Here is a 27791-nt window from a genome sequence, read left to right on the forward strand (position 1 = left end):
GTATAGTTGTAGATACAAAAAATCATTGGTACTGTAATATTTTTTTAAAACTCAGTTCCTTGAGGTATATATGATCACTTACGTACTGTTAATCATGAGTCCCCCCAGATGGGGCAAATTATATTGTTAAAGACCATTCTTTTTCTTAATAACCAGTTGCAGAAGCTGCCTTCCATCTGCTATACATACAGCCAGCTGCAGTGACTATATATGTGAACAAGACAGCCACAGTTTCTCAACACCCTGCTCAGTAAGTACTTGAAGCAAGTGCTGTGAAATACAAACTTCATAGCTATCCTTTGCACCGAAATTCTGAGTCTTTATGTAGAGGCAACAAAATAGCCTTCTGTTTCGCTAGATGACCCAAGAGCCGTGCTTGGCCTTGCCAAGGGCACCTGAGTCCAAACGCTTGCTGCATTTTTCAGTTCTGATCAGTAGCCCTCTTTCTTTCTTCTGTAACCCATCTTCCCTGGACCTACTTTAAGGCTTAATGGCCACTCAGCATAAAGCTCCTCTTTTTATCATACCGTTCAACAGCAGAATCAAAGAATGTTCTAGTTCCTTATGTACGAGGTATTTTTCTTTTCATGATGGGATCTTCTGTAGACAACAGTAAGCGTGGGGTCTATTTGTTTTGTCCCCAGATCAGAAGTTCTGTTTCCACCTTATTTTTTCCACTCTAGAAGATCCAACTTTTGTTTTCAAACTTGTCCTCTCGTTTGAAAGAGATCATCCTGGCAAGGGTCATAGTGCTGCTGTGTGAGTCCACCAGTGATCCTTCTCTTGTGTCACCCTCTGGAGTCCAAGCTCCCCGTCTCTTTGATGCCTTCGAGCTTCTCCTGGCGGAGCAACAGATGCAGGGCTGCTCCTTGACACATGTCCTTATGCTGCCTGGACCATGAGGCTGCCCAGGGCAGATTCTTACACTAGTCTGGAACATTGGCTCCAAAAGCTGCTTTTTTATTTTAATGAAACAAACAAATGAAAAGAATCTGTACATATTTCTAGTTTTCTACCTTCTGACACTTTTCTTTCTTTTGAGACTGGTCGAAGGCTTTTTATAGAGATATTTTGGTACTAAACCTGTGCAGACACTGAATGAGTTTGGTCTGCAGACTGAAGTGCCAATTCAGGGCTATTAGTAACGACTCTTGAACATTATTGTTATATTTCATAGCTCGTTAATTTTGGGTTTACATTTACAAACCTGAGCCATGAATCTCCCAATCTACTCTTATGGCAGTCCAGCCTTGTTCTTTTTTGTCTTTTTTCTATAACAGACTTCCTTGTAACCTTTAGCTTGGATGGCAAACCAGTGTCTGACTCTTTCTATGAAATTTTTTAAGCAGTAACTTAGTTTTTCTACATGAAGGAGATGCTTCATTTCCCATTCTTCGTCAGCACCTTGTCAGCTTTCTTTTAATCCTGTTGAGAGTTTTCCAGTGCTTGATTTATTCCACAGTAAGAACCACAGTCCCTATTTAACCATCACTTTCTCTGATGGAAATGGGGAGTTTTTGCATAAGCCAGAATTGTACTTCTGACACTACATGGAATATTTGTGTACTGACATGCATTGATGACAACTGTAGAGAATTAGCAGGTGACAAGAGTATTTGTTGTTTCTTGGTAGTATCAGCAAGTTTGCAGGCCCTATGTGCATTTCTCTCCTTGCCCTAAATTCCAGGTCGTGTCAACATCCACACAATCTTGAAATGTATAGATCATTTCATTTTAAACTTGAAAGCTGTGTGGTGGTTTTTTGTTTTTTCCACTGGGAAATCTCAGTGTGTGGGAACTTTTAAGTATGGAAAATAGAGAAATAAGCAAGGAATTCTCCTGTGTTTGAACGGGAGTGCAGGAAACTCCCTACAAAAGCACTTTTGCAGCTCTACCCTCTGAGGAGGAAGATACTCTGGCAGTTTCTGGAGAGCCAGAACTTCTGAGCAGAAAAATGGATCAGGTTGTAGCTACTCTCATTGTTAACACAGTGGGTTCAGCAGGCTACTGCCACGCCGCAGTCTGCTGAGATCCAAGCAGCTTGTGAGCACCGCAGAGCGTAACACACTGGGACTTCTTTTTTCTCTGGCGGGTTGCTCTGGTGTTAAAGATGACAGTAGCAAGGCTTGTACACTGATGTGTAATGGTCTTTAGGACATGGCTTCAGCCTACTTCTGCAGTACCATGAGAGGTTTGTGCAGTGGGGAGCACCTTGGAGGGAGAGCAGCTGCTGCTCACTGCCATTCAAGGCAGCTTAGAAATAAGCAGAGAAAACAGGATCTGATTGCTTCAGAGAGTGCCTCCTCTCCTGATGCTCTCCTCACGTACACAACAGGGTCATTTCAAGCAGTTACTGATAGTGAGGTGGGTACACTTGTGATTGACTGTGAAGTGTTTCAGTGTCTGGAGGGAAGTCACATTTCTAAGGGCTTTTGTGATGAGGAACTGCGTTTTATGGGTTTACTGTTGATTTTAGTGTCTGTGAGAAGTAAGAATGGCCTGATCTGAAATGGAGGTAGGGAAGGACAGATTTAAGAAAATGTAATTTGAAAATTCTAGGTCAAATGGTTTTATTTCTATAAGAAAGTTGATTATTTTACTCCTGAAAACAAGTTGTTTTAGATTTCAAAATTAAATAGACTTGAATTGATCTAATTGGCTTATTTTAAAGTTATATTTTACTTTCTTCTTCCTGGGTTTCTTATTTTTTGGTTGACATAAATGCAAGATACCTTGTCTTGATTATGTAACATTTGAGTTGGTAATAAATCTACTGATCCTTTACAGCAGACTGTGAATATTGTACATATCTTGAGATGGAAGAGTTGTGTGGGAACAAAGAAGACGTTCTTTGTAAAAACACTAAAAGGATGTGGGAAAGCTATGTAGTTTTTTTTTTTTCTTAGAGTTTTATTTAAGACAAGAATCTCAGAAATCATTTGACCTTTTCAAATTTTTATGTATATCTGACTGCTCCTGTGACTTGATTATTTTAAGGTATATATGTTGAAAGGTTAGGAGAATTGACTAGGAGAAAGAGTTTTTGATTGGAAATAGCAACATGTCAAAGTTTTGCTGTCATTACTTCAGGTTTTTCTTTAGGAAATCTGAATCTGTCATCATCTGCCACGTTTAACTTCTGTGTATTAAAATGTTTGCATTTCTCCTTTCCAGTGTTACCTGTACCATGTTAGTTTATTTCGGATCAGTATTATATTGTAAATATTACGCATCAATGTATATAAATGATTTTACTAAACTTAAAAGTTACTGGCTTCTTTTTTTTGGTCCCCAAGTCTCTTTAGCACAGAAGGGGAGAGGATGGTGGTGCCCAGAGCCCCGGAGCTGTGCTGCTGTGCTCCCTGCTGCCTCAGCACTGTGAGAAACCGCTGCTGGTAGGCATTTGCTTCTGTAACACAACTCTTTGAGGTGAATGAGCAGCCAACAAGATAGGCTGGGTAAAGCCCTAGGAATTTGTGTGCTCTTCCTGCTGACAGAGCCTGAAAAGCGCCTCTAAATGCCATTAGATGGCAGCAGGACATCCCCACTGCTGCAGGTTAACTCCTGAAGATCAATTTTTTATTTTTTTTTTGTAGCTACAGCTTCCAGGGAAGGGACGGATGAATTGTTCTGTGCAGCTCGAGTAGCACTTAGTGTTTATGACATTCCCCCTGTTGAGTCTAACAACTCCTCCATTCTGCCAAGAGCGTTCCTGGTGTCTGTAGGAGAGGAGGATGACTGGCAGGGCACTGTGGAAGGACTGGCAGCCGGTGAGAAACTGGTAGGTGAGAAGTAGGTTGGCCTTTGTTCAGGCTGGTGGGAAGGGGAGTGAGAGAACAATTTCCAAGCATCCCAAGTGTATTTAAGACAGCCAAATGCTCTGTAAGTGTAGAAGAAAAGACTCTTCTGTACTCACAGAAGGATGCCTGGCCCAATGTATGCCTCTCCCTTTCCAGCAAGGAAACTTCCCTGAACAGTTAAAACATTTGGTGACAGGCACTCAGCTGAGTGATGTGCCCTGCAAGGAAATCTGTCAACAGCCACTGCAGGCTCTCACCCTGTGCCGAACCCATTAGCAACCAAATCCTCATTGTTTTCCTGGTAATCTTCTGTTGCTTTCCACTTAGGAAGGCTTAATCCCCTTTTAAACAAATTGCTGTAGCAGCACTGGCTCGTTGTGCTCTCAGCAAACAGGGTCAGCCCAAGCAGGGCACAGCAGGCTCTTAGTGGTGGGATGGGATGGTATTTAACGGGATGCTGCTCCTGCTGGTGCCTGGAGCTCCTGTCCTCCCCGTGGAATGTTTGTGTTCAAAGTGGAGCTGGGGAAACGGCCTCTCCTCGGGCCCTTCCGTTCCAGCTGGATGCCAGCCCCAGGAGCAGCTCTGCTTCACCTCCTGCCCCGTGCCGGTGACCGTGGCTCCAGCCGGACGCAGCCGTGGGTCATGCCAAGGTGTTTCCTGATGGGGAATGGGATTCTCCTCACGCTGGGCTGCTTCTTGCTCCTGGGGCTCCTGCTGCCCTGTGCAGACTGCAGCCCCCAGCCCACCTGGGGCAGCGCAGCCTACGAGATAGTCATTCCAAGGAAACTTGGCCCCAAGGCAGGGAAAGCCAGCCGGGACAGCATGTCCTACGTCATCAGCATTCAGAGGGTAAATTACACCATTCACCTCAGGCAGAAGACAGACTTTATAATAAAAAACCTCCCTATATTCACTCGTGACTCTCAAGGGAAAATCATGATCGAACAGCCCCGTGTGCTAGCAGATTGCTATTACCGCGGCTACGTGGAAGGCATCCCAGACTCCATGGTGACTCTGACTACCTGCTCTGGGCTCAGAGGACTGCTGCAGATTGGAAACTTGAGCTACAGCATCGAGCCCCTGGCAGCTTCCTCTGCATCTGAGCATCTTCTGTTGCAGAGGGAGGTGGCGGTTCCTGGAACGGTGATCTACAAAACGCCCCAGAGAGGCAGGCAATTTCCAGGGCATGGTACAGCAAAAGGGCAGTTAAAGGACCGGGGGCACATGCGGTATCTGGAACTCCTCGTTGTGGTGGACAAGGAAGGGTTTGACGCTTTCGGTGGACGCATAACTAATGTGACGTTGGAAGTTATTGAAATAATCAATCTGGTGGACGGGCTGTTTTCTTCTTTCCGCCTTCGCGTGTTATTAGCTGTGCTAGAGATTTGGACAGAGAAGAACCCTATCAGTATTACCAAAAACATTTCTGAGGTCCTTCACAATTTTAATCTTTGGCAGATCCAGCAAAGCCCTACGCATGTTGCGCATGATGTGGGGTGTCTCTTTGCCTCGTTGGACTTTGGTCACAGCACGAGAGCATTGTACAGGAGCGGCAAATCGAACTTCGCCAGTGCCTGTGATAGAAAACGTGCTTCTGCTGTTGTTTCGTTTGCCAAGCGGACTTACATGGACACTGCTGTCTACGTCGCCCACGAGTTAGGGTACGTCCTCGGCATTGATCATGATGACAAGTACTGCAGGTGTGGAAACGCCTCTAAATGCATCATGAACACACAGAGCACAGTGAGCTACGAATTCAGCAACTGCAGCACAAGGTACTATTTTGACTTTATAGCGTCAGGGCGAGGACACTGTCTGAATAACATCCCAGAAACAGTAACGATGTTTGTACCACAGCGCTGTGGGAACGGCATCCTGGAGCTCGGGGAGGAGTGTGACTGTGGCTCAGAAGCACAGTGTGAATTGGACCCTTGCTGTGATAACAGCTGCCGAAAGAAAGAAGGAGCCATTTGCACTTCTGGGCTCTGCTGCAAGAATTGCAAGCCTCTCCCAGAAGGAGAAGTGTGCAGGGAGAGCACCAACCCCTGTGACCTGCCTGAATATTGCAATGGGATATCTGAGCATTGTCCAGCAGATGTGGCCAAGCAAGATGGGACGGTGTGCGCTGAGGACGGCTACTGTTACTCAGGCAAATGCAAATCACGCATGTTACAGTGTAGGAACATCTTTGGCGAGAAAGCAGAGCCTGCTCCACTAAAGTGTTACAGGGAGCTGAACATGAAAGGGGATCGGTTTGGCAATTGCCAGGGAGATGGGCTAGAGACCAACTTTCAGAAATGTAAGCCCGAAAATGTCCTGTGTGGGAGGGTGCAGTGTATCAATGTTTGGCATCTACCTTGGCTGGAAGAGCACTCAACCATCATTCAAACCCCAGTGGACGATACCTTGTGCTGGGGCACAGACTACCACTTGGGCATGGAAACCTTGGATACTGGAGCCATTGAGGATGGCACGCAGTGTGGGGCAAAGAAGATCTGCATTAACCAGACGTGCATCCTCAGGGAGAAGCACTTGGCACCCAGCTGCTCTGCCCAGAGCACGTGCAGAGGAAGAGGCGTTTGCAACAACAAAGGCAACTGCCACTGCAACAGTGGCTGGGCACCTCCCAACTGCCAGTTTGTTGGCTTTGGGGGAAGCATCGACAGTGGGCCTACGCCAGTCACTAAAAAGGGGCTTCTGAATTTCATCATCAGGATGACCGTGCTAACCGTTACCAGTGTGGTGCTCGCAGCTCTTGTCATGGACCGTGTGAGAAAGCTCAGAGCACGCCGAGCATTAATCAGGGTGGTCAGATGCTTTCAGGCTAGAGAACGGGCTCCTGAAGGGATGTGAAGGACTAGGTGGAAGAGGATAGGGCTAAACCAGCTGAGAGGCAAAACTGCCCTGCATAGGACCTCATGTGGCAACAGTGGAAAGCAGGACTTGGCTTCAGCCTCGCAGCTTCGGTGGACTTAATTTTAAATTGATCTAGATTCAAGTGTAGAGTTAGAATAGCTGTAGAATAGCAAAAAGAAATTGTTTTCATACACCTCAGTAGGATAAAAAAAAAAAAAAAAAAAAAGACTGAAATGACAGAGGGGCTCAGGTTAGTTTGAAATGCTCCTGCACGTTTGCACTGGTGGACACAGCCACGACTGAGACAGGCGTCAGCTGCTGTGGAGGGACGGGTGCCGCACTGTGAGGAGTGCTGGTGTGGTTAAATCTCAAAAACTGCGCTTCGCAGGCGATCTTTGGGCAGGGATTCCCCTTTTGGGAGGAGGTGGAGGGGGTACTGAGGACACCCAGCTCCTCAAATCTCACGGAGCAGCGAGGGAAGAGCGGCGGCAGCTCCCCGGCTGCCTCAGCCCTCAGAGCGCCCCAGAGAGCGAAGCGCAGCAGGGCCGCCTGGCCTTCATCCCTGTCACCTCACGGCCTTTCTGGAACCTTCTTGAGCAGTGCTGAGGGGATCAGCTGCAGGGCACTGGCTCTGCCACGGCCACCAACGGAGCACCTGAAGGGAGATAGGCTCGAGATGGCCGTGCAAGGGTTGGCAGAGCCCTCATGGAGGTGTCTGGCCTCCATTTTGAAGGCTGTGGTGGTGAGGTGGCTCCAGGCAGGTCATGGCGGCCAGGCCAAAGCCCTGCTCCTCAGGCTGGGCGTTTGGGCAGTGCTGGCGGCTCCTCTCCTCCCCGGGGCAGGCAGCCATCGGCTGCCACCCGGCTACGCTGTGCATGAGATAATCCGGCCAAAAAAGCTGTCCCCCATGGTAGGCCGGGCAGCGTTGGGAGAGGTGTCCTATGTCATCAGGGTGGAGGGTGAGAACCGCGTCGTCCACCTCACGCAGACGAGGGGGCTCGTGGTGAAAAACCTGCCGGTCATCACCTACAGCCCCCGAGGGAGGAGGGTGGTGGAGCAGCCCCACGTCCCCGAGGAGTGCTACTACCTGGGCTACGTGGAGGGCAGCCCCGGCTCCCTCGTGGCGCTGAGCACCTGCTCGGGTCTGAGGGGACGGCTGAAAATCGGGAACCTGAGCTACGGCATTGAGCCTGTGCCGGGGTCCCTGACCTTCCAGCACCTTCTCTATCGACGAAAGTTGACCCAGGACAAGCCTTCGACGTGTGGATTGACCGATGAAGCGATCCAAAAGCAACCAGGCTTGATGGGTTTTAAAATACCCTCAGCGAAGCAAGACTTGTCTCAGAGACTGATGCGCACCAGGTATGTCGAGATCTTTATTGTGGTGGACCACCAGCTGTTTTCTTACCAAGGGAGCAATGAAACCTCTGTGATGGCTCTGGTTACAGATACAATCAATTTATCAGAAACGTACTATTATCCTCTGAAGATTCGCATCTGCCTGATTGGGCTGGAGATGTGGACACATGGCAACATAATCAAGAACAGCCTGGATATACAAGAAGTTCTTACAAATTTTAATAGCTGGGTAAATACAGACCTTTCCAGCAGGATGAAGTATGACATTGCACATTTATTCACTTACACAGACTTCGGATTCATCGTTGGGCTGGCCTACGTAGGTAGCATCTGCTACCCTGGTTATCAGTCAGGTATTGTGTCTCACATACGAAGAGATTTCATAACCTTTTCCATTATTTTCACTCACGAGCTGGGCCACAATCTGGGGATGGAGCATGACAAAAAAGAGTGCGTGTGTGGAAAAGCCACCAAGTGCTACATGACGGGAGAGTCGCTCAACGGCGCCTCGGCTTTCAGCAACTGCAGCCTTCAGAGCTTTGTAGACCTGCTCAGCAGAGGGGACGGCGAATGCTTAAACAACATCCCCGAGCCCAACAGATTTTTCTATTTTAAGCATTGTGGCAACAAGGTGATAGATGAGGGAGAGCAGTGTGACTGCGGGGGGCCGCAGCACTGCCAAGGCAACCCCTGCTGCTACCAAGACTGCAGGCTGAAGCCGGGGGCTGTCTGCTCCGTTGGGCAGTGCTGTCAGAAATGCCGCTTCCGTGCTGCGGGATACAAGTGCAGGCCAGAGGTGGATGAGTGTGACTTACCTGAGTACTGCAACGGGACTTCGGAGTGGTGCCCAGAGGATCTGTACATCCATGACGGGACGCAATGCAGCAACGGTGGCTACTGCTACCGTGGGAAATGCGCAACCTATGACAAGCAGTGCAGAAAAGTTTTCGGGAACGAAGCTCGGGGTGCTCCAGAAAGTTGCTTCAAAGAGCAGAACACGAAAGGGGATCGATTTGGCAACTGTGGTGGTGATGGGACTGAAGTTGCTTTTGTGGCATGTGAACCCCAAAATGCTCTGTGCGGAAGGCTGCAGTGTGTGAACGTGAGGAGGATACCCTTCCTGGAGGGGTCTGAAACCATCATTCAGATGCCAGGGTCTGAGGGGTGGTGCTGGGGCACAGCCTACCGTGCTGGCATAGATATACCTGATATAGGAGGAGGACTCGATGGCACCAAATGTGGTCAGGGTAAGATCTGCATTAACAAGACATGCACAGATGCTGTGGTCAGAACAAAGTGTGATGCAAACGTTTTGTGCCAGGGGAAAGGGGTTTGCAACAACCTTGAGCACTGCCACTGCAAAGCTGGCTGGGCCCCCCCTTACTGCCAGTTCCACGGCCTGGGAGGGAGCGTGGACAGTGGCCCCCCGCCACACTTAAGAATCTCCACGGCAGAGGCTGTCCAAAATAAAGCTTTTGGGACTGCACTAGGGATCGCTGTTCCCATTGCCATCGTTCTGATCGCTCTCCTCATTGCTGCAATCAGATACATCAACGTAATTGCTGCATTCTTCACTACACGTTCATGCACAAAGGCATCAGAGACTCCTGAAGATGAGGAGCAGAACACAGAAGAAGATGATGACGATGTTTAAAAGAAGGAAAGCAGTGGGAGAGCCATCAGCTGAGCTTTGGAAAGGACTACAGGCCCCATGGGTACCTCTGAAACCAGACCGCTATTCCCAAGAGATTTGTACAAAGTATTTTACACAGTGTAACTATGTAAACTGTATAAAAGTTACTTACACAAAACTTGAGTATTTCCTCTTCTTGTCCTACCAACTATGTAAATAAATTTGGGTTGGACCCGAAAAGTGAAGCTATGAGAATTTAAAGAGCATAAAAGTTATAAGGTTGTTTTCCTCCCAGTGTAGCTAAAAACCTGTTTTATTTTCTATAGAATGGTGTGGCCCTAGTAGGTAATTCACTTGAGCATCTAGACCAGCACAGATTCATGCAAAGTCCTGCTCTGGTTCATGAGAGATGCTCCACTGGGTTGAAGAAGCTTATTTTTCTGAGTATTGCAGCTGAGCAGAAGTTGGCCTGAAGACCAAAAGGGAGATGTGGGGAAAGTCATGGAAGTGAGTGCTGTTTCTTTTCTGCTACAGCTTTCCATTCCATGCAGTTGGCTATCAGCAGGGTACGTGTTCTTATTTTTATGTTGAATCAAAAGTCAGAGATTTAAAAATATTCACCTTTGCTTTAATGATAACTTGTAATGGCAAATACCTGACAAACAGTTAAAAAAAAATTAAAACATCCTTTGAGCATCTGCCCTCAAAGGAGCTGCACTAGGTCTCTGAGCTGTTGTACATAATTCAATGCATTTCTAGAGATATTTCCGTAAGGAGAAAGTCTGTAGTATTAAAGAAGATTTACCATGTTTAAAGAATCCCTTTAAAGTCCATACAAGTCTGTAAAATAAATAACTACCTTCACTGAAAGTGCTTCTCTGACAGATCTGCTCAGGCTCTTCCAGCACAGCAGTTACCTGTGCTGCTGACAACAGCGCACACCGAGACACCCGCTACCAGCTCTAGCTGGCACTGCTGAATGAGATGAGGCCCCGCTGGCACGCTGCCTGTTCTCCTTTTGCTGCAGGGACGCATCAGAGCAGGTTGGACGTGGACACCTCTGCGTCTGGAGGGCTGGCGGGGAGCGTGCTGTCGTAGAACTTCTTCTGGGAGCGCAGGAGAGGAGTCTGAGTGTCAACGTCGCGGCAGGCGTTGCGTTTGAGAGAGAGGAAGACGTGCTGCGTCCAGCCATACACGATGCAGTTCAGAAGGCCCTGGGAAGCTGCTGTCAGCGCCTGGGAGAGACAGCAGCAGAGATCAGGGCTGTCTCGTCAGCCAGCGCTGCACAGCACTCGGAAGCTCCCGCCCAGGCTGCCAAACCTGGCACATTTTGTCAGGCCTCCCACTTCCAGCACGATTTTATCTATCTGCATCCCCACACGATACAGGAATCTCACGGTTATTTTAATAAGCTTTGCGAAATGCTGCCTCAGGCACATCAGGCAGCTGGACAAGTGCTGGGAAGGAATTACATTTAGAGACTTTCACAGAAAGTGAAAAACCTAACTGAATTCTGAGGACCCCTTCCAGTCCTGTTTGCTATGATCTCCGCGATGCTGTGATTTTGGTTACCGAGGCCTTTTTAAGCCCGTGAAAAACAGAGCAACTAACAAATATCTTTGCCAGGCAGAAGTATAAATCTGACTTAAGCTCATAGAGCAGTCATATTTGTAGCTAGAAAAAAGGTTTTTAGGCAGAGATTAGAAACAGGCAGGCACTAAGAGACAATAGTTCAAGTAGAGAAGGCAAAACAAAGGAGGTTGCAGATGAAGATTTTACCTGTAGAATGAGGAGAGCCATGTAGATTTTGCTGCTTGTTGAAACCACCAGCTTCAGAATTCCGAGGAGGACAGCTGCAAAAAGGGAGTGTCAAAAAGGTCTTGCTTTAACCCCACCTCTTTTGAGTTTCCTTGCCAGGCTCTATGCCTTACGAGGATATGGTGACAGTAACTCAGTGCTCTGCTAACCTGGGGCCCAACAGCAGAAGAATGCGATGGGGTAGAAAACCACGCGTTGTTCCACCACCTTAATCATGGCCCACTGCTGGTCTCCCAGGAATCCTGTGGAGTTTACAAACCTCTTGTACAAACCTCGGGCTCGAACGAGTACAACCTAAAAAGAATAAGCATATATCACTGCTTGAATTTTGGACATGTGCTCTGATCTGGCTTGTTTATCTAGGACAGAGTTATCCTGTGTTTTTTAGCTAAATCCTCATTTCAATCTATGAAATCTTTTCACACTGTGCGACAGGGTATGCCCTGGGGCAGAGCAGTTGCTTTGCACATGATCTTTTCTGAACTGAGGACACTTCATTCATTTGCTCTCTTGCACAGGAGCTCACCTGTGCACTAGGTGATCCCTGCTGCCATTCTCTGAGCCTCCTCTACCTGCCAAATCCTTTTTGAGATGGGCTGACAGAACTCGGGGCTGCAGATGGATTTATATGGTGGCACAATGAAATTATCCCTTCCAAAAGGGAAAAGCACCACTCAGTTCATCCCCTGATGCTGTCTGGCCGCTGGCACCATCCAAGCAAACCTGGGAGACCGATGAGCATGCACACAAAGTCACCTCTCACTCGTGTAAAGACAAAAAGGGGCAAAACTTCTCATCTTTCACACCGCTAGCGTGCAAGGACCACGTTTCTTACCAGAATGGCTACGAAGCTGATCAGAAAGGAAACGAGGAAGACTCCCACACCATAGAAATGCATCACACGGCAAACGGAGCCGTTCAGCGTCAGTGGCTCGCTGGTGGGCACAGCTGCCTCTGTGTGCATCAGGAGACATCTGCGGGGGGAAAGGAAACGGACGGAGCTCTTGTCGTGCCTCAGAAGTGGTGAGGCTCTTGCAGAGAGAGGCGTGAAGCTTACCCGTGCTTCTGACTGAAGTTCTGGTAGCAATTGCTGTTGTTGCCCAGGCAAAACACAGGCACCATGAGAAGAAAAGGGACCAGGCTGGGAGGAGAGAGGACGACAGCACAGTTACTGCATTGCAATTCTCCTGCCCCCCGTCAAACACTCCTTGTTCTGTCTCCTGTCATTACAGAGGACTTGGAAATTGTTTTTATTGTGCTGCTCTGGAGGAGTATTTTACCAGCGTGGCTAACTTCCACACTTCATTCATACAGGCAATGAGTAAAGGGAGCACTTTCTGAAAAGGAACCTGTATGTTGTTCATACAGCCATAACTAACTTGGCTGGAGAAAGGCCCTTACATCCCAAGACTCTTGCTCAGAGCTTAGGTCACTGCTGCCATTGATGACAAACACGGGTTTTAGTAAAATTTGCTCCAAAACAAGCCGGAAGCAGGGATCAGGACGCTGCAGTTTACCAAACCCACAGCATTTGGCCAGAAACGAATCTTACCTGGACAAGATCGTTGCTGCTCGGCCAATGCAGCTCACGTAATCTACAACCTGCAAAGTCCAAAGAGCTTAATTAAATGGTCGTTTCTGTAAAGCCACTGGCTCCCAGGAACCAGCTCCCAGGGAGTGCTTCAGCAGCTCTGGATCCTCCAGATGCTGGTTAATCCCCAGACCAATACAAATGCTGCTTCCCACTTTGCTCTGAATGAACACCGCCAGGCTCAGTGCGTGCTGATGTGCCAGAGGAACAACACTTCCCTCAGCTCACTGACGTGTTCTCCTTCAAAGCCAGGACTGAGAACACTTTAAACCAGACAAGCAGCAGACACTTGGTGAGCTCCCTGGTGTAACTTACTCCTTCTTTGTACTGCTCATTCATTCAACCCAACCCTGTTCCTCAAAAATTTCATGTTCTGATGAAGAAATGCAGGCAGCTTGGAGTGTCCCGGCCTCAGGTCATGAGGAAATGTACTCTGGCAGCTGGCATCCACACACCAGCTGTGAGAATTAAATACAGGCACAGCTGTGGTGTTGGGAAACTTGTTGTAGGTGCTGCGTTTTGAATGGGAGCCCAGGAAGGAAACCAATCCTACAAGCGGATCCAAACCCTACAGACAAGAGCCCTTGAAACAGAGCGATCTGCACAGACAGGTGGAGTGTCTGAGACGTGGTTTGCTGCCCACAGCAAAGGTCTGGGGAAGAGAAAAGCTGTTTAAAGATGTGTTCAGTGGGAAGAGCTGCATAAGGAGCCTGCTCTCTTGCAGTGCCACGGCAGGAGGACCTGCAGTTAGAGCAGTGGCGGCGCCTCACTGTTTAGCCAGGTGTGAGAACCAAACGACTGCAGGCAGAGATGCAGATCACATGGCAAGTGAAGTGTTTGTTTAGCCTGTAACTCAACAAGTATTTTTTGAGCACCACGTCCTTGTTCCTTGGTTCCCAGCGATCGCACCGGCTCCCAGATGGGTTTTCATAAAGGTCAGCGACCACGAAGGCAGGGGTTGTTCAGGGAGCCAACCCCTCCTTGTATCACTAGCTCCCTCCCGTCACACCTCCCATCTCAAGCTCTTACAAAACACTGCTGATGCTCTCAAAGCCTGTATGACACCTGGGGAGGCCAGAAATTACCAGTTCTCAGTTCCAGACTGCCCAGGCTGCCCCTGCTTTCCTGTCCCCTGGAGTCATTGCTCTGCCAGGAGGCAGTGACAGCAACAAAGCAGCTACTCGACTGGTGCAAACTGCTCCTCCGTGGGAGAACTTCACCGATCCTGAGCTTTTCTTCTCTCAGACGTGCACTGCCATTTGCTTTTGCCTGTTTTGGCCTTGCAAGCCCAATCCTTCACTGAGATCCTACAGCAGCCCAAGCTGTAACTCGTGCCACAGCAAGATACGCGAATTCATCCAGAGGGCCTTCAGAGCCCCTGTGGCAGGGTCTGCTGCCTTGTATGAGCCTCCCAAACCCCACCAGAACCCCCCAGGTAGGTCTCGGTCCCCAGCAGCTGCTGTATATCGGTCCTACTCACCGTGGGGGGCATCCTGTTAAGGCTCTGGTTGTATTTCACCTTCAGGTCCCTGTACAGATGCCAGGTGTAGTTGACAGTGTACAGAAAAGAGGCCACGTAGAACACCTGAGGAACACAAAGAGCCAGGATTTCGGACAAGAGCTCCTGCAGCAGCTTTGGTTCACGGCTGATGAGCCACGGGCCAAAGGTAGGGTATTAAACAGCGTGGGGGACTGCCCACACAGCCCTCCTCAGCCCCTGTGCTCGTCTGCTGGGCTGCAGAGGGACACAACCTGGGAAGAGCCAGGCTGAGGAGGGGTCTCGCCTTGTCCTGCACAAAGGGGGCTTCAATTTGGCCCCAAATCAGTGCCGGAGGACTCTTACAAATACAAATCTTTGTGACTCAGCTCATTTTTTGGCCCAAATTTTGACAACGCAAAAAAGGTTTAAAGGCACTTCCAGCTTCTCTGTGCTGCATCCGCTGGAAAATACAACACAGACACAGCAATTAAATTTTTTTCTCCTCATGCGGCGAGCTCACTGCCCGGTGAATTCACGGAAATGGGAAACAATAGCATACATGGAGAGGAAAGCGGGGGCAGAGACTACAACAATTGCACCGGGAGCCAGATTTAGCATGCTAAGAATCCTTTTCCCTCCATGGAAAAAAAAAAAAAAAAAAAGAGGAAAGAGGAAAGAAAAGCTACAAAACACCGCTTCCCACAATGAGTTTCCCAGCCCTTGATTGCAGCTTGAGGTAAAACCAAATACCGAAAATCTCCTGTAAAAAGAACAAATCTTCCTTGCACTTCTTCTGGATCCCCAGCCACAGTTGCTTGAGGCAGCCGAGTCCAAACAGAGCTGCCTGCCCTTACTATATATACGCGTGTGCTGGGCTTGTTACAGGAAACACATGCTTCAGTGGCAAAGGCAAAGAGGAAGGGCTGGACAAGTGAATTTTTTTCTGTGGATTTGCCACCCTCTGCCAAAGAAGCACAGGTTTGTCAGCCCAGTATCACCAAAGTCCAGGAATAAGTCACTAAATAAACCCGGGCTCCTTCACCGAGGGTGCAAATGCTCTTGGCTGGCCCTCAAGAGGCTGGGTCCGAGGGGCTGCTACACTGCAGCGTGAACGTTACAGTGACTTCCCAGCTCATTAGAGGAGGTTTAATGAGGGTTTGTTGCCCTTCTTCAATTACTTCCAGAGCAGGTCATCGAAGCAGCCCGCGAAGATAATTCTCTTGCACTGCAAACCGCCTCGGAGAGCTCACAAAGCGCCAACGCTGCCTTCTTTGGGAGAGGGAACCCAAAACTTGTGGAGCTGCCTGAAGGCAGGAGGAGCAGGGAGTTCTGCTCCCCTCAGCCCCACCTCGGGGGCTGCGGGTGGTCCCGCAGCGCTCACCCGGAGGAGCTCAAGGGAGAGCCGAGAGCCCCCTCATTACAACACTTCTGTGGCTCCCCATTGTGCTCAGCGGCCTGAGCGGAGCTTGCCAGGACATTATTAGGCCACTGGAACTGAACTGGAAGAATGTGGGGGAACGGTGCAATTAGAACCACAATCTGGGCTTCACCGCTGCGGTGCAAAGGCAAAGCAGGGAGAAGGAAAGAGCAAAGGCAAGGGGTAGCAGAAGGGAGCACTATTTAGATCTAATAGTGTGAGTTCAACCACGAGCCTGGGGCTGAAACAGGAAAAGTCCATGAAACAAAGCCACCTCCTGCTTTAGGACACGGTGCGGATGCTAGGGGAGTTCCCCTGGCAGCAGCTTCAGCCCCTGGTGATGATGTGATGGTCAACAGCTTGCAGAAGCCAGAACTCTGCCCTGATCCTACGGCGATCCCCTGAGACCACCAAACCACACGGAGTGTGCTGTGGGTCTGCAGACACCGCTGCTGAGCCTGTCCCACCCCTGCCTTTTTACAGCTTTTAGGTGTGCAAAGCAGCCAGGTGGATTTACGAGACACCCAGGAACGCAACCCTTGCAAGACTTCTCCTCCACGCAGAGGACGGGGCCGGGAGCCGTTTGTTCCTTTCCTTCGGTCACAGATCACTTACGTTCTGCAGAAGGCGCCGGTCAAACCTGTTGCTGGCTCCTACTTACGCACGAGATGTCCCCACCGCACACACGGGCACTGCTGGGGTTGAGCAAGGAGGTGTCCTGCGCCCCGTCACGTGCGCCGCGCGGGCGCTGTTGCTATGGCAAGTGCTCCGTTTGTTTTAATTTCTCCCAGAGCAAACAGCAGCCAGAGCTCCTGCCAGACACAAGCCGGCTCGGCTGTCCCCGTGGCTGAGCCCGGGATGGGGCAGGCACCCCGCACAGCACCCCAAAAGCAAGAGCAGGAAGGAGCCAGAAGTGCACGAGCTCACAGCGTGCTCTCCGTGTCCGCACTGAGAATTGATGCTGTGTTGTCTGTACCCAAGCTGCTTCTCCTCCAGCACTGCAGTCTGTCTTCTCCAGGCCTTAAGAAGCTCACCCCAGCACCCAACTTCAAGAGCTGTCCCCCAGGCAAAGCTGCGAGGGAAACATCTCTACAACCCCTCTGCAACCCCCTCGGTCCTGCCGGCTCCTTCTGCCTTCGGGCTCTGAAAAGCCTCCCCTGAGCTGTTCTCACTTTCCCCTGGAGCATCATCTAAAAGACATCTTTGATACCGTTCTGCTTCGTTCCCAGATAACCAAACCACGCTGCGGTGAACATATTGCGCTGTTTCTCCAGCAGCACAGCTTGGGAAAGCAGAGAGAAGCCAGGAGTGGAGCAGCTGCTCTCTAAGCTCTGCTCTCCATCACAATACAACTTCACCCAGACACAGCTGTGAAATAACACCAGGCTGCAGGCTCCCGTCCCCACACACACGGTGTGAGCACCTCCACAGCCCCTTGCTCTTCCCAGCCACGTTTTTGTGGGCGCTTCAGAAGGAAACTCTCAAGCCCAGAGGTCGCCGCTCACAAACCACCGCCCTGGCCCCGGCTGAGCTGTGCCCTGCAGCTTTTCAAGAGCAGTGATTTGCAGGGCCTAACGTCCAAGTGGGAAGTTGGTGAGACATAAGCAAACCATCAGGAAAACAGCATTTCCTTCATTCCACTCCAATTAGTCTCAGAAGTCATCCCAGAGCGCTGGAAAGCAGCCGAAATCGCCGGGGCATGGGGCTGAGGTTGAACAGAGAGCAGCCCCCGAGCATCCTCAGGACTTGAGAGAGCACAGGGCTGGGTCAGCGAGCTCAGGAAGGGCACGGCTCTGAGAAATGTGTTAAGTCTGAGCCCAAATGAATGGCAGAACACATCTGCTCCTGCCCTGGGTGGAGGAAGCACGAAGAGGAATAGGAAAGCTGCAGCATGGGAGGCACAGAGATAATCTTTGGCGCGGGACCAACAGGAAATAGATAAAGCCCCATCTACTCGCTTTGCAGAAGTAACCCGAACGCTGCAACCACAAAATCCCATGCTCTCTTTGCCTTCCTTATTGCCTCTCGCAAAGCAGCTGTACCTAAAACCAAGCACCGTTATCTCTGGCCTACAAACGAGGCGAAGAGATCTGATAAGTCAAGTTTGCACAGGGAGCCTCTGCCAAAGCCGGTCTAGGAACAGTTCCCCACGGCCACGCTCTGATCACCGGCGAGGCTAATTACAGTAACGGGCTCAAAATGATGAATCGTGATGCCAAGGCTACTCACTTGTCCCGTGGCTTGCAGGTTGTAGCAGATGAGATCGTGCTTGGAGGTCGGTGTGCTATAGAGCAGCGCCCCGGTGAGCCAGCACATGCCCAGGAGCAGGTCGGAGAGGCTCAGGTAGAAAAGAGGGCGAACCTGGGGAAATGAAATCAGTCAGCAGGTCCGGGCGGTGCTCACAACAGCCCCACGACCACCGCCAGCAGCAGCTTGTTCCCCTTGCCTTTGTATCTGCTTCTATGCCATCACCCTGCCCTAATCAGCAGCAATGTCCCCAGATAAAAGAGCAGCATCAAACCTTACAAACCAGTAGATCACACCGTGATCTGCAGCTTGGCAGAATGAGGCAGGTGTGCAGGGAGAAGCAACCAACGAAATCAATTGATAGAGAAACTTCTGGGAAACACAAACCCTTCTTAGGTCTGAAATACCCTGAAACGGGCATTTTTCTCCTGTGTTTCATGGCATTTCGGCTGGTGACTAAGGCTGAACCAATTTTATATGCCAGGTTAATGCAGCAAGGATGCTTTTCAGGAGGCCTCAATTTTCAGATTTTTTTCCGGGAACTGAGCCTTTGGGTGAAATTTGCCCCAGTATTGTCCTTTAAGTCAACGCCTGCCACCCATCGTGTCATGTTATGCTTCTCTTGTCCCTGTGAGTAAACAGAAAGAGCTTGGGAAGACTGAGGAGCATCAAGGCACATCTGGTTGAACCCGAGCTGTCCCGAATGGCAGTTTTTGCTGAGATCTACCTGGTGTCTTTCGGACCCCACAGCAGGCCCTCTGCCTCCTGCAGGGTTTCTCCTCAAACAGCCTTGCCTCTCCAGGTCTGAGGTTGTCCCAGCTCGCCCAGCAGATCGAGCCTGGACATCGTTGTGCTTATCAATGTCTCTCTGAGCAGCGATAAATCCAGGCTTCTCCTTGCTGGTGCAGAGCTGAAGCACCAGCAGGCAGGGGCACGCCAGGCTGGGGACACTTCCAGGTTGTGAGCACGGCAAAGCAGCTCTCAAATAAGCAAAGCAGCAACTTTTGCCCCCAAAACACGAGACCTCTTTCTCCAGCACCACGTGTCCTCAGAGGGAAGCGCCACTGCAGGCTGAGGAGCCCTTTTGGCACGGACCTAAATGAAGTAGGTGGCCCAGTCGTAAGAGAAAGGCAGCACGGTTCTTACTTGCAGAAGGGAAAAGAAGAAACAAACGGTATTTATAAAATAGAGGAAGGGACTGTAAAGACGTAATCATTCAGAGGAGCTGCCCGGCTGGAGCTGCCAGGCTGGAGCACAGATGTTGATCTTGCTACGCCTGGTCATCGCCCGCGGACATCTGCCTGCAGAGAACCTGTTGACATGATAGAGGAAATTCCGTGTTCATCGCTTGCCATCATGAATGATTCAGCTCATGCTGAACTTTTATTGACTCTGTAGAGGCCGAAAGCAAGTTTCAAGAACGCAATATTTGATTTCCTCAGCTGGGGGTAGGAGGGGGAAGTGTTTATAATATTTTTCTCCTCCCAGCCTCCAGAGCTGTTTATTTCTTACTCTGGAGTCTCATGACACAGGGAATAAACTATTTGTGGCGAGCTTTGATATGGATTTCTTCCAACCCCTTTGTTTACAAACTTGCCCACAGGACCAGAAATGTGGGGACAAGAGAATGGGGAAGTTACTGAAGATTTTGCTGCTTTTGAAACGCCAGCAATGGATCCGGCTGGCAGCAGCACAGCCTGGAAGCCCGACGCCAACGGGTCACTCTGGCTGGGATCCATCCTTCTGAGCCGGATTTGCAATAATCTGAGCAGAAACATCTGGAGTCCCTCGAGCAGGAATGCTCCATCTGCGGCTGGGAGCCATGGGCAACCCGAAAACAGCGAGAGTGCAGCTCCCGGGCCGCAGCCCCATCATATGACTGATAGCACAAGGGCTCCCGAGCGATGCGGGCTGGTAGCCATGGAAGGCAACGGGCTGAGGCTGCTGAGTCACAGCAGGACCCCTGCCAGGCCCAGCTCCATGCCACAGCAGAGGGGAGGACCCCAGGAGAGAACCACGGCTGGTGCTGTGCAGGTGATATGTGGATCTTCAGAGGGTTCTTGATCACTTTTGATAAGCGCCTTGTGCAGCACGAGCTCAGGAAGGCGTCCATCCCAGCAGCAAGGTGAAGTCCCAGCTTTCCTTCCTCCCTGGGAATGCACCGAGATCTCCGCAGCTTGTTCTGGATGTGTTTTTTCCATGAAGCTCTGGCTACCCGGGAGCAAGACTGCCCTGCACGCTGCAAGCAGTGCAAATTTGCCCTGAAAACCTGGACGCAGGTTCTCCAACCCACCCTGCTTCATCCAGCGATGTCTGCATGCACGACTTCCTTCTCTGAGGATAATTTACTGCATTCCCTGGTCTGTGGGCTGCAGATTGAACCCACGATGTATGATGAACATCGAAGGCAAGGGAAGTACAAAGACAGCTTTGTTACGACTTCGCTGCCAGCTTCACCGTCCTCCTGCTCTTAGCAGTAACCTGTTATCTGCGTGGTCCACACACCGGGCTGCCAGATATCTGCAAATCCCAAAGAACTGCAGCTTCACACAGCTCCGTGCGCCGCCTCCGATAATCCTGGACAGACAGACGGGCTGTGCATGGACAGCAAAAGCCCTGCAAGCTTGGGCTGGAGGTCCATGATTACCAGCACGGCCGATGCATCCCAGATGTGCTGGATTCCCTACATGCATGATCTGCACGTGTGAAGCGTTTGGGATGTGCCAGGCACTGCTGCATGAACAACGTTAACTGTTCCTGTGCATGGCCAAGGAGGATTTTTAGGGCCTCCCTGGGGAGCTCAGCACAACAAACTGCTCTGCTTTTGCCTGAACCTCGCAGCACCTCTGCTAACACCCCTTTTAGCTGCATGCCTGCCTGTTTAAAGCCTCAGCCATACCCCAGGACCTGTGCACGCATTGGGGCATCCCCACACAGCTCTCCAGCCCCAAAACCAAACCCACGGGACGCCGGCAGGAGCTGCAAGGACGGCGCTGAGGGACCTGCTCCTCCCCGCGCAGGTACAGCCCAAGGTCAGCCCCACACGTGTGGCAGCACGGCCACAGGCTCTTGGCCAGCCCTTGGCCTCCTCCTGGCTCTAATAAACAAGGTTTAATTAACCCCAGCGCCCACGGCCCATGCAGCCCAGCTCAGTCCTTACCTCGGGGGACCTCACCGCGTTCTGGAAGACGGCGTAGGCAATGATTGAGCTGGAACCTGTAACACTGACAAAACAAAGCCTGCGTTGGCATGGGGGGCTCGCTGGGACGAGCAGTTTTCTTTTTTTTTTTTTTTTTCGTTTTTTTTCCCAAAAAAGACATCATGCCACCACCACCTCCGTCCAGCCGGTACCTGAGCATGGCCATGGTGAACTGGATCCACTGCAGAGCCGAGTACACCTGGGGGACACGGAGGGACACGGGGCGCTGTCAGGGACTTCCTGCAGCCCCCCCACGGCCCCACGGAGCCCACGTGGAGCCCACGGGGGGCCGGGACCGAGCCCACGGGACCCGGCAGGGAAGGGACAGAGGGGACAGAGCTCGCTCACCTCCTGCCAGCCCCCATCCAGAGGGGACGATGTCGCCGGGAGGGCCATGGGCACCCACCGGGGACCCACCGGGGACCCACCCGGCACCCACCGGGCACCCACCGGGGACCCACCGCAGCCGCCGCCTCGCCGCTCCCGGGGCTCCGCGCCCCGCCCGCGCCCCGCCCCGGGGCCACACCGAGCCCGGCCCGCCCCGGGGCCAGCCCCCAGAGCTCGGGGCCGGCAGAAGGGGAGCGAGCTGGGGGCGGTGGCGGCGGAGCCCCCGCGGGAGCTTCGGCTTCGGTCCCCGGTAACGCCGCGGGGCTCCCGGGGAGACAAGCGGTGTTGGCGGAGTCACCCCTCCAGCAGCCGACCCGAGGCGACCCTGCTTAGCTTCGCCACGCCGCCGCGCCGCGCAGCGCCACCGGCGGGCGCCGGAGGGCGGGAACGGCTGAGGGGCCGGGGGCGGCCGCCGCGGTCTCCTCAGGAGCCTCCCCCCCGCTCAGCCTTTGCCTTCTCCCTGACCCCCAAAACCAGCAGCAGTTTCTTTAGAAAGCAGTTCAAGCGTCAGCTATTAATTGGAACCTGTTTATTTTTATTATTATTATTATTATTATTACAGCATTTTTAATACACTTCACCTTGCAGCAATGTCTGCTCCTTGAGATTCAAAAGGCAGCAAAGCTCCCTCAGAAATGAGTTTTGCCGAGCTTGGAAGCGGAGCCTTGAGGCAGAAGGCGCAGCAGGTGTTCCTCAGCCTGGGGCCCTGATCAGCAGTCGCCTGAGCTCCACACAGCAAGGACAGCACCCACAGCACCTGCTTGCCTGATCCCTGGGCCAGGTACCTCCATTAAAGCAGGTGGAGCTTTTAAGGAATTAATACTTTTGCTTCCCGTCACAAGACCTCATTTTCAAACACTTAAAACTCTGCCAAACGCTGTTGAAGCTTTAGTTTGAGTGCCATTCACTTCTGAAGACCAGGTTGGAGAAGGTATTTCATTCACGTTGACTACTGTTTGCAACTTTTCAATGTATTTGTCTCCCTTTCTTCCAAACTGGGGAGATGAAGACTGGTCAGGAAGAAGAGGCAAAAAGCACAGGCAGATGTCCTTTTCATGGGGAAGCTCACCTGAATTTACCTCATCAGCCTCTGAAAAAGCCCATTTTTGCACTGGCGAGTCTCCTTGTAATAGCACCTCGAGGTGATCTGCTCTTGCACTGTGCTCACTCAGCCTGAATATCGTGACAGGGCTCGGGAGGACGCTTGCTGACAGGAGACACAGGGTGAGTTTGGAGGGCAGAGAACCTGGCTTCACCTTGCCTGGGGGCTGCCCAAGGCAACCAGAGACAGGAGCCGCTGGAGGAGAAGGCAGAAAGAAGAAACTGCGGGTCTCTCGGTCAACAGCAGGTAAGAAAAGCAAGACTGGGATAAGAAGCCCTACTGGGAAGGCAAAAGGTAGGATGAGGGGGAAAGGGAATAAAACCCAAGGGCACTAAAACCAGGGGAAGGCAGGGACAGGGGCGTCAAGTCTGTACCTTTTAAAGCATGTAAGATAGAACGTGGGACTGAATTTTGTTATTTGTTTGCCAGGGAACACCTGTAAAAACCACCAGGAATGTGCCTCAGGCCAATCTAGTATTTTTTTTTTTGGTCTACTTTAACACTATTGTTTAATAATATTACACAATACTGGGAGCTTGCTTTAAGGTGATTTTCCCAACATTTAGAATACTGTATTTTTAAGGAATGGCTCGATTTTATAGCTGACAATATCAGAAGGAAATCTGCTGCTCTCTTGAAGACAGCGGGAAGTTTTCTTGCATAAGGAGAACTGGTTAGGACTCTCGACAGTGTTTCACAGCTTGTACAAAGTTATCCAACATATTAGAGCTCATCTTTTTCATTATTCTTCTTCAGGAAAGAAGCGAGGATATTGAGGCTTTTCTGGAGCTCCTCCTTTTTTCCGTCACTCATTTTGTTCTTCTCAATCAGTTTCGTGATTCGGACGACTTCATTAGCAGCAAACTCTTCTCCCTGCTCCAGTATCTTGCTCATAATTTTCAAGTATTGCTCAGCTGACTTCTTCTCAGTTTCTTTTGCTTTTTCTAAGCTTTGTTGCCCCTTTTTCAGGAGGGACTGCCGCTCTGACTTTTCGGTGGTACTCACAAACTTGCTGGCCAGCATGTCATACTCCTTCAGGCAGCCTGGCATCCCCAGATAGATACCACTACTCTTCAGCCAGCGCTGAATAGCCCCGGCTTTGATTTGGCCAGTGTAAGGTAAAGGATTGTCAAAGTCACCATCCCGAAACAAGTAAAAAATAGGGAACTTTTCCTTATCCATCTTGTACTTTTCACCCAGGTCAGTGTTCAGTTTATCACCGTAATCTGTCAAGAGAAAACAAAACACAGAAAAACACAGTATATTAAGCTAATGAAATAAAATATTTTAGGATTCTCTCGTATTACAAACTGACAAATATTTGTCTCCAGAGTTTCAACAATTCCTAATAACCTCTCTGCCAGGAAATGCCATACACTGAAACAAAAACACTCCAGAAAATCATTTGGGCAAGGCAAGCCATCGTTAGGTTTTCCCAAGAAAAATATGAGATTCTAATGATGCTTTTCTTTGACTGTTAGCACAAAAGCTCTAGGAACAAACCCAGTTATCATTATGGGAAATTGTGGTTTTTTTTTTCCTCTTTGTTTTGTTCTATGCTTTGATATTACAGTTAGATGGATTCTTTTTTCCTGGTCTATGTGCAGAGAGCACACCCTTGTGTTTTAGTTCTGACAGCATTCCAAGCAACGGGATGTTTTTACTTCTCACATAAATTCCATTTATTCTTGAGGACAAAAACCATAACTCAAGGGATGTCAACCATGCTGCCTGGGTAAATCAACGTGTGCTTAGCAATGTCAGTGTGGTTCAACTTTCCAGTTAGGCAATTTCTGTGGGCTTAAATCCTTAATTCTACCTGCAAAGCAAGAACAAGTAAGGTGGCAGTGAGCCATTCCTCATTGCTTTCCCACTGAAGTCAACAACAAAACGCCAGCTTATGCCAGCCACAGTGCAACAACCGTTTTCTGAGCCTTATCAGCAGCAAATAGAGGGTTTGCTACAATTAATCAATCATATCGCTTTGATTTGTTTGACCAGGCTTATGGCTAAAACCCAGTTCTTGTGGGGTCTGTTCCCTGAAAACGGATGAAAAGGTTTATTTCAGGAACAAAAAAAAAAAAAAGGAAGGAAGAAAAGTGCTGTGAAGGAGGAGGGTGGCACCCACTGGAGCCGTGGGCTGCCTTGCTTCATTAACCAGCCGACAGCAGAGCGCAGCACTCCCACGCTCGCTGCAGGAGGTGACGGCGGAGCTCTGCTACCAGCCAGGGCAGGGCCACTCCATGTTTCGATCTGACAGCGCCGTGTCAATCTCGTCTCCCACTACCAGAATTACCTCAGAGCCTATTTTGAGCAGAAACTGCAGCGGGTTTGACTTTCTCGCCACCAACCTGTAGTGTATGAATCTGTTCAGAGCTCCTCACCTGATATCCCCACTTCAGCCACCAGAAGATCTTCACTGGAGCCTGAGCTCTCTGCCAGCTTTTTGAACTCATCTTGTTTCTCACCGTAAGGATATTGTGTATCAAATTTCACCAGGACAAACTTATGCTTCGGAATTACCTAAAATAATAAGAAAAGAAAAAAAAAAAAAAAAAGACAGAACTTAAAATTTCAGGTTTGAGCAATCTACAAGCCACCTAAGGTTGTTTTAGCTCTTTCATATTTTCCTGCACAACGAGTAGGTGCAGAGGGAGATGGAAATTTTTTAATTATAGCCTTTGAAAAGTGACTCACTGCATCGTGAGCAAAAACTGCATGTACGTATCCCTATAGCAGATGATAGCGACAGTACACGATCGGTTCGGGGGGATCTGATAACGACTTTAATTATACATGATCTGCTTATTGTAAACCTGATCGGCATCTTGGAAGCAAGTCAGTGAAAAGACTTGCAGGGGGATGTTAGGAGGTTGGAGGACAAATCTAAGGCCGTTCTGAAGCGTCCCAGCACGAGAGCCGCAGCTCAGAGCAGAGGTATGGGCAGCAGCGGAAACGCTGCTCTGGTTCAGTACGCAGCATTGGTGTTTAATCAATTCCTCTCCACTTCTGCCTTTGCTTTTGAATTTAGCTCTGCTAAATGAGCTCGGGCGTGAATCTGCCACCTGCTTTGGGCTCTGTTCTCCCCCCGGGAGGAGACCTTGCAACATCTTTTTTTTCTAGTGAGCGCAACCGGCTCGCAGCGCAGGTCCCCGCCTACACAGCGCCCTGCGAGTGCTGCTCAAGCAGGGACGCAGCAGCTGCTTGCACCACTTCACGAGCCTCCAGCTCAGGGCCTGTTGATCTCACAGCTTATTTACTGTCCTTGTACGAAGCGAACGCAGCATGTTACAGCTCTGACATTTCTGCTGGTCTCTTCAAGCTCCTCTTGCAGCACACTGCCAATTACTTCAACTTCTCCTCCTAAGGAGCTAAGGGCTGTAGAACGCAGTAGCCTTAAAACACCAAAAAGGGTTTGTCACAGCAGAAAAATCAGGAGGGGGCTGGCGTGTGGCAAGAGCTATTTGCTCATGTCAGGGCAGTTTGTTCAGGGCAGACGCTTTTTTAACCAGCTCAGCTGATCCTTGTCTCTCCTGCCCGTGTTGCTAAAGTGCCCGCACTGATCCTGCAATTCGATGGCTCCCTTTCGACAGGCTCCTCTCTGCCTCCCTAATACCCAGCTGTGCCATCCTTCCCAGCACTGGTCACTGCTGAATTAAAAACCCTTCCAGGCTCTTGGAAGACGCTTTCAAAGCGATTTTTTTGGGAAAAAAAAATAAAGAATAAGGACAAAACCCCCAACCAAGCATGCAAGCCTGACAGCAGCCATCTGCTCTGTCTGACCCTTCTGTTCCATCCACACAAACCCCAGGGACATGGCTCAGAGCGGGGACCACCCGAGGATCGCTTCGCCGTGCACGGGGGGCGCAGGGCAGGGACCGGGAGGCGGCGGCGCCGCTCCGCCCGCAGGGAGCCGAACCCCGCCGGGCCCCGAGCCCCGCACGGAGCCGCCGGCCGCGCTGAGCCCCCCGCGGCCCCGGCTCCACTTGGAGCGCGCCTATTGGCTGCCCACCTCCCCTGCCGCTCTCCCATTGGCTGCTCACCGCCACTGCCGCTCGCCCATTGGCTGATCCCGGATCCTCGGCCATCCCGCGAGCCCCGCGCCGCGCCGGCTCTACCCCGGCTGCCCCCTCTCCGCGCCCCCCGGTCCCCCACACCCCAACCCCGGCTCCTTCCCCCGGGCCCCCCGCGGCAGCCCCGCGGTGCTCAGAGCCGGAGCGCGGCTCTCCCTGCACGGCCGCGCCCCCTGCATCCCCCCCGAGCTCCCCTCCTGCGGGCCCAGCAGCCCCGCGGCGGTACCTTGTAGAAGGTGAGCGAGTCGAGGGGCACGGAGCCCTTGGTGTGCAGGGCGCGGCTGCCGGGCAGCGCCAGGCCCAGCAGGCAGCCGAGGAGCAGGGAGCCGGCGGCGGCCGCCGCAGCCATGGCGGAGAGCGGAGGGAGTGGGGCGACGGTCACGTGGCCGTGCGGAGCGCCCGCCGCCGCCGCCGCCACCACCGGGGCCCGGCCCCCCCCCGCCCCGGGCTGCGGGTGGCCGGAGGGGAGCGGGGGCACGGGGGGGGGATGTTCAGGTGCAGGCAGGCGGCTCTGAGCAGCCCTGGGGGTCACAGCGCTTTGAGGGGAGCTCTAGGGCTTTCCTGTGCCCTCACCGAGAGGCAGGACATAAAGCAGAAAAAGCCTGAGCAGCAGCGACAGAGGAGCATGGCAAAGAGGAACCATGAAGACAAAAGAGCCATCACCCCCCTCCCTCGAGCAGGCAGCGCTTCGAACCCCGACCACATGCAGAAAGCTGCGTTTTTCTCCCCCTGCTTTCTCTTTCTTTAGCCCAGGTAACTTGATTTTCCCCTTGCCCAGCACCAGAACATCTGGCTTCACCAAGAAGCTGACCGTGGAAAAGAGCATAGA

At 51.1% G+C, this 27791-nt stretch overlaps 3 protein-coding genes, 1 long non-coding RNA gene and 1 pseudogene across 8 annotated transcripts; 3 read left to right on the forward strand and 2 right to left on the reverse strand.

Annotated features, from left to right (window-relative positions):
* Positions 1-116: 116 nt before the first annotated feature.
* On the forward strand, positions 117-6653 carry LOC311420518 (disintegrin and metalloproteinase domain-containing protein 9-like; the record flags this gene model as incomplete). 4 transcript variants are annotated; one of them, XM_084491532.1, is made up of 4 exons in its annotated part: positions 117-250; positions 3297-3458; positions 3597-3781; positions 4920-6653. In XM_084491532.1, the coding sequence occupies exons 2-4, from the start codon at positions 3434-3436 to the stop codon at positions 6651-6653; spliced, it is 1944 nt and encodes a 647-aa protein (XP_084347658.1). In that variant the 5' UTR covers positions 117-250; positions 3297-3433. The 4 variants fall into 4 exon arrangements, with proteins under 4 accessions (XP_084347658.1, XP_084347660.1, XP_084347659.1 ...); XM_084491534.1 differs by having other exon boundaries at positions 5259-6653; XM_084491533.1 differs by having other exon boundaries at positions 3297-3395; positions 4729-6653.
* Positions 6654-7316: 663 nt separating this feature from the next.
* Positions 7317-10116, forward strand: LOC311420519 (disintegrin and metalloproteinase domain-containing protein 20 pseudogene; annotated as a pseudogene). Its single transcript has one exon. The product of its transcript is annotated as a disintegrin and metalloproteinase domain-containing protein 20 pseudogene (transcript).
* A 138-nt stretch (positions 10117-10254) lies between these two features.
* On the reverse strand, positions 10255-22051 carry TMEM116 (transmembrane protein 116). The gene is made up of 11 exons (XM_084491552.1): positions 21749-22051; positions 21553-21599; positions 21362-21425; positions 18184-18315; positions 14538-14642; positions 13019-13068; positions 12524-12607; positions 12302-12440; positions 11616-11760; positions 11428-11501; positions 10255-10883 (listed from the first exon to the last, which is right to left on the reverse strand). The coding sequence occupies exons 1-11, from the start codon at positions 21794-21796 to the stop codon at positions 10683-10685; spliced, it is 1089 nt and encodes a 362-aa protein (XP_084347678.1). The 5' UTR covers positions 21797-22051; the 3' UTR covers positions 10255-10682.
* Positions 22052-22301: 250 nt separating this feature from the next.
* Positions 22302-27345, reverse strand: ERP29 (endoplasmic reticulum protein 29). Its single transcript, XM_084491553.1, has 3 exons — positions 27189-27345; positions 25274-25412; positions 22302-24115 (listed from the first exon to the last, which is right to left on the reverse strand). The coding sequence occupies exons 1-3, from the start codon at positions 27309-27311 to the stop codon at positions 23613-23615; spliced, it is 765 nt and encodes a 254-aa protein (XP_084347679.1). The 5' UTR covers positions 27312-27345; the 3' UTR covers positions 22302-23612.
* LOC311420534 lies at positions 22970-26251 on the forward strand. The gene is made up of 2 exons (XR_014684357.1): positions 22970-23135; positions 24891-26251. It is a non-coding gene; the product is annotated as an uncharacterized lncRNA (long non-coding RNA).
* Positions 27346-27791: the final 446 nt, after the last annotated feature.

This window comes from Aythya ferina (assembly GCF_964211825.1).
Source record: "Aythya ferina genome assembly, chromosome: 17".
NCBI lineage: Eukaryota > Metazoa > Chordata > Aves > Anseriformes > Anatidae > Aythya > Aythya ferina.

Coding starts and splice junctions, on each gene's coding strand:
- TMEM116 (XM_084491552.1), bottom strand. CDS start 21,796: ATGGCCCTCCCGGCGACATCGTCCCCTCTGGATGGGGGCTGGCAGGAG. Junction 18,316..21,361: donor ACGCGGTGAGGTCCCCCGAG/GTAAGGACTGAG, acceptor TCATTTCCCCAG/GTTCGCCCTCTTTTCTACCT. Junction 11,502..11,615: donor CTTCTGCTGTTGGGCCCCAG/GTTAGCAGAGCA, acceptor CCCTTTTTGCAG/CTGTCCTCCTCGGAATTCTG.
- ERP29 (XM_084491553.1), bottom strand. CDS start 27,311: ATGGCTGCGGCGGCCGCCGCCGGCTCCCTGCTCCTCGGCTGCCTGCTG. Junction 25,413..27,188: donor ACTCGCTCACCTTCTACAAG/GTACCGCCGCGG, acceptor TTATTATTTTAG/GTAATTCCGAAGCATAAGTT. Junction 24,116..25,273: donor GGCTGAAGTGGGGATATCAG/GTGAGGAGCTCT, acceptor TTCTCTTGACAG/ATTACGGTGATAAACTGAAC.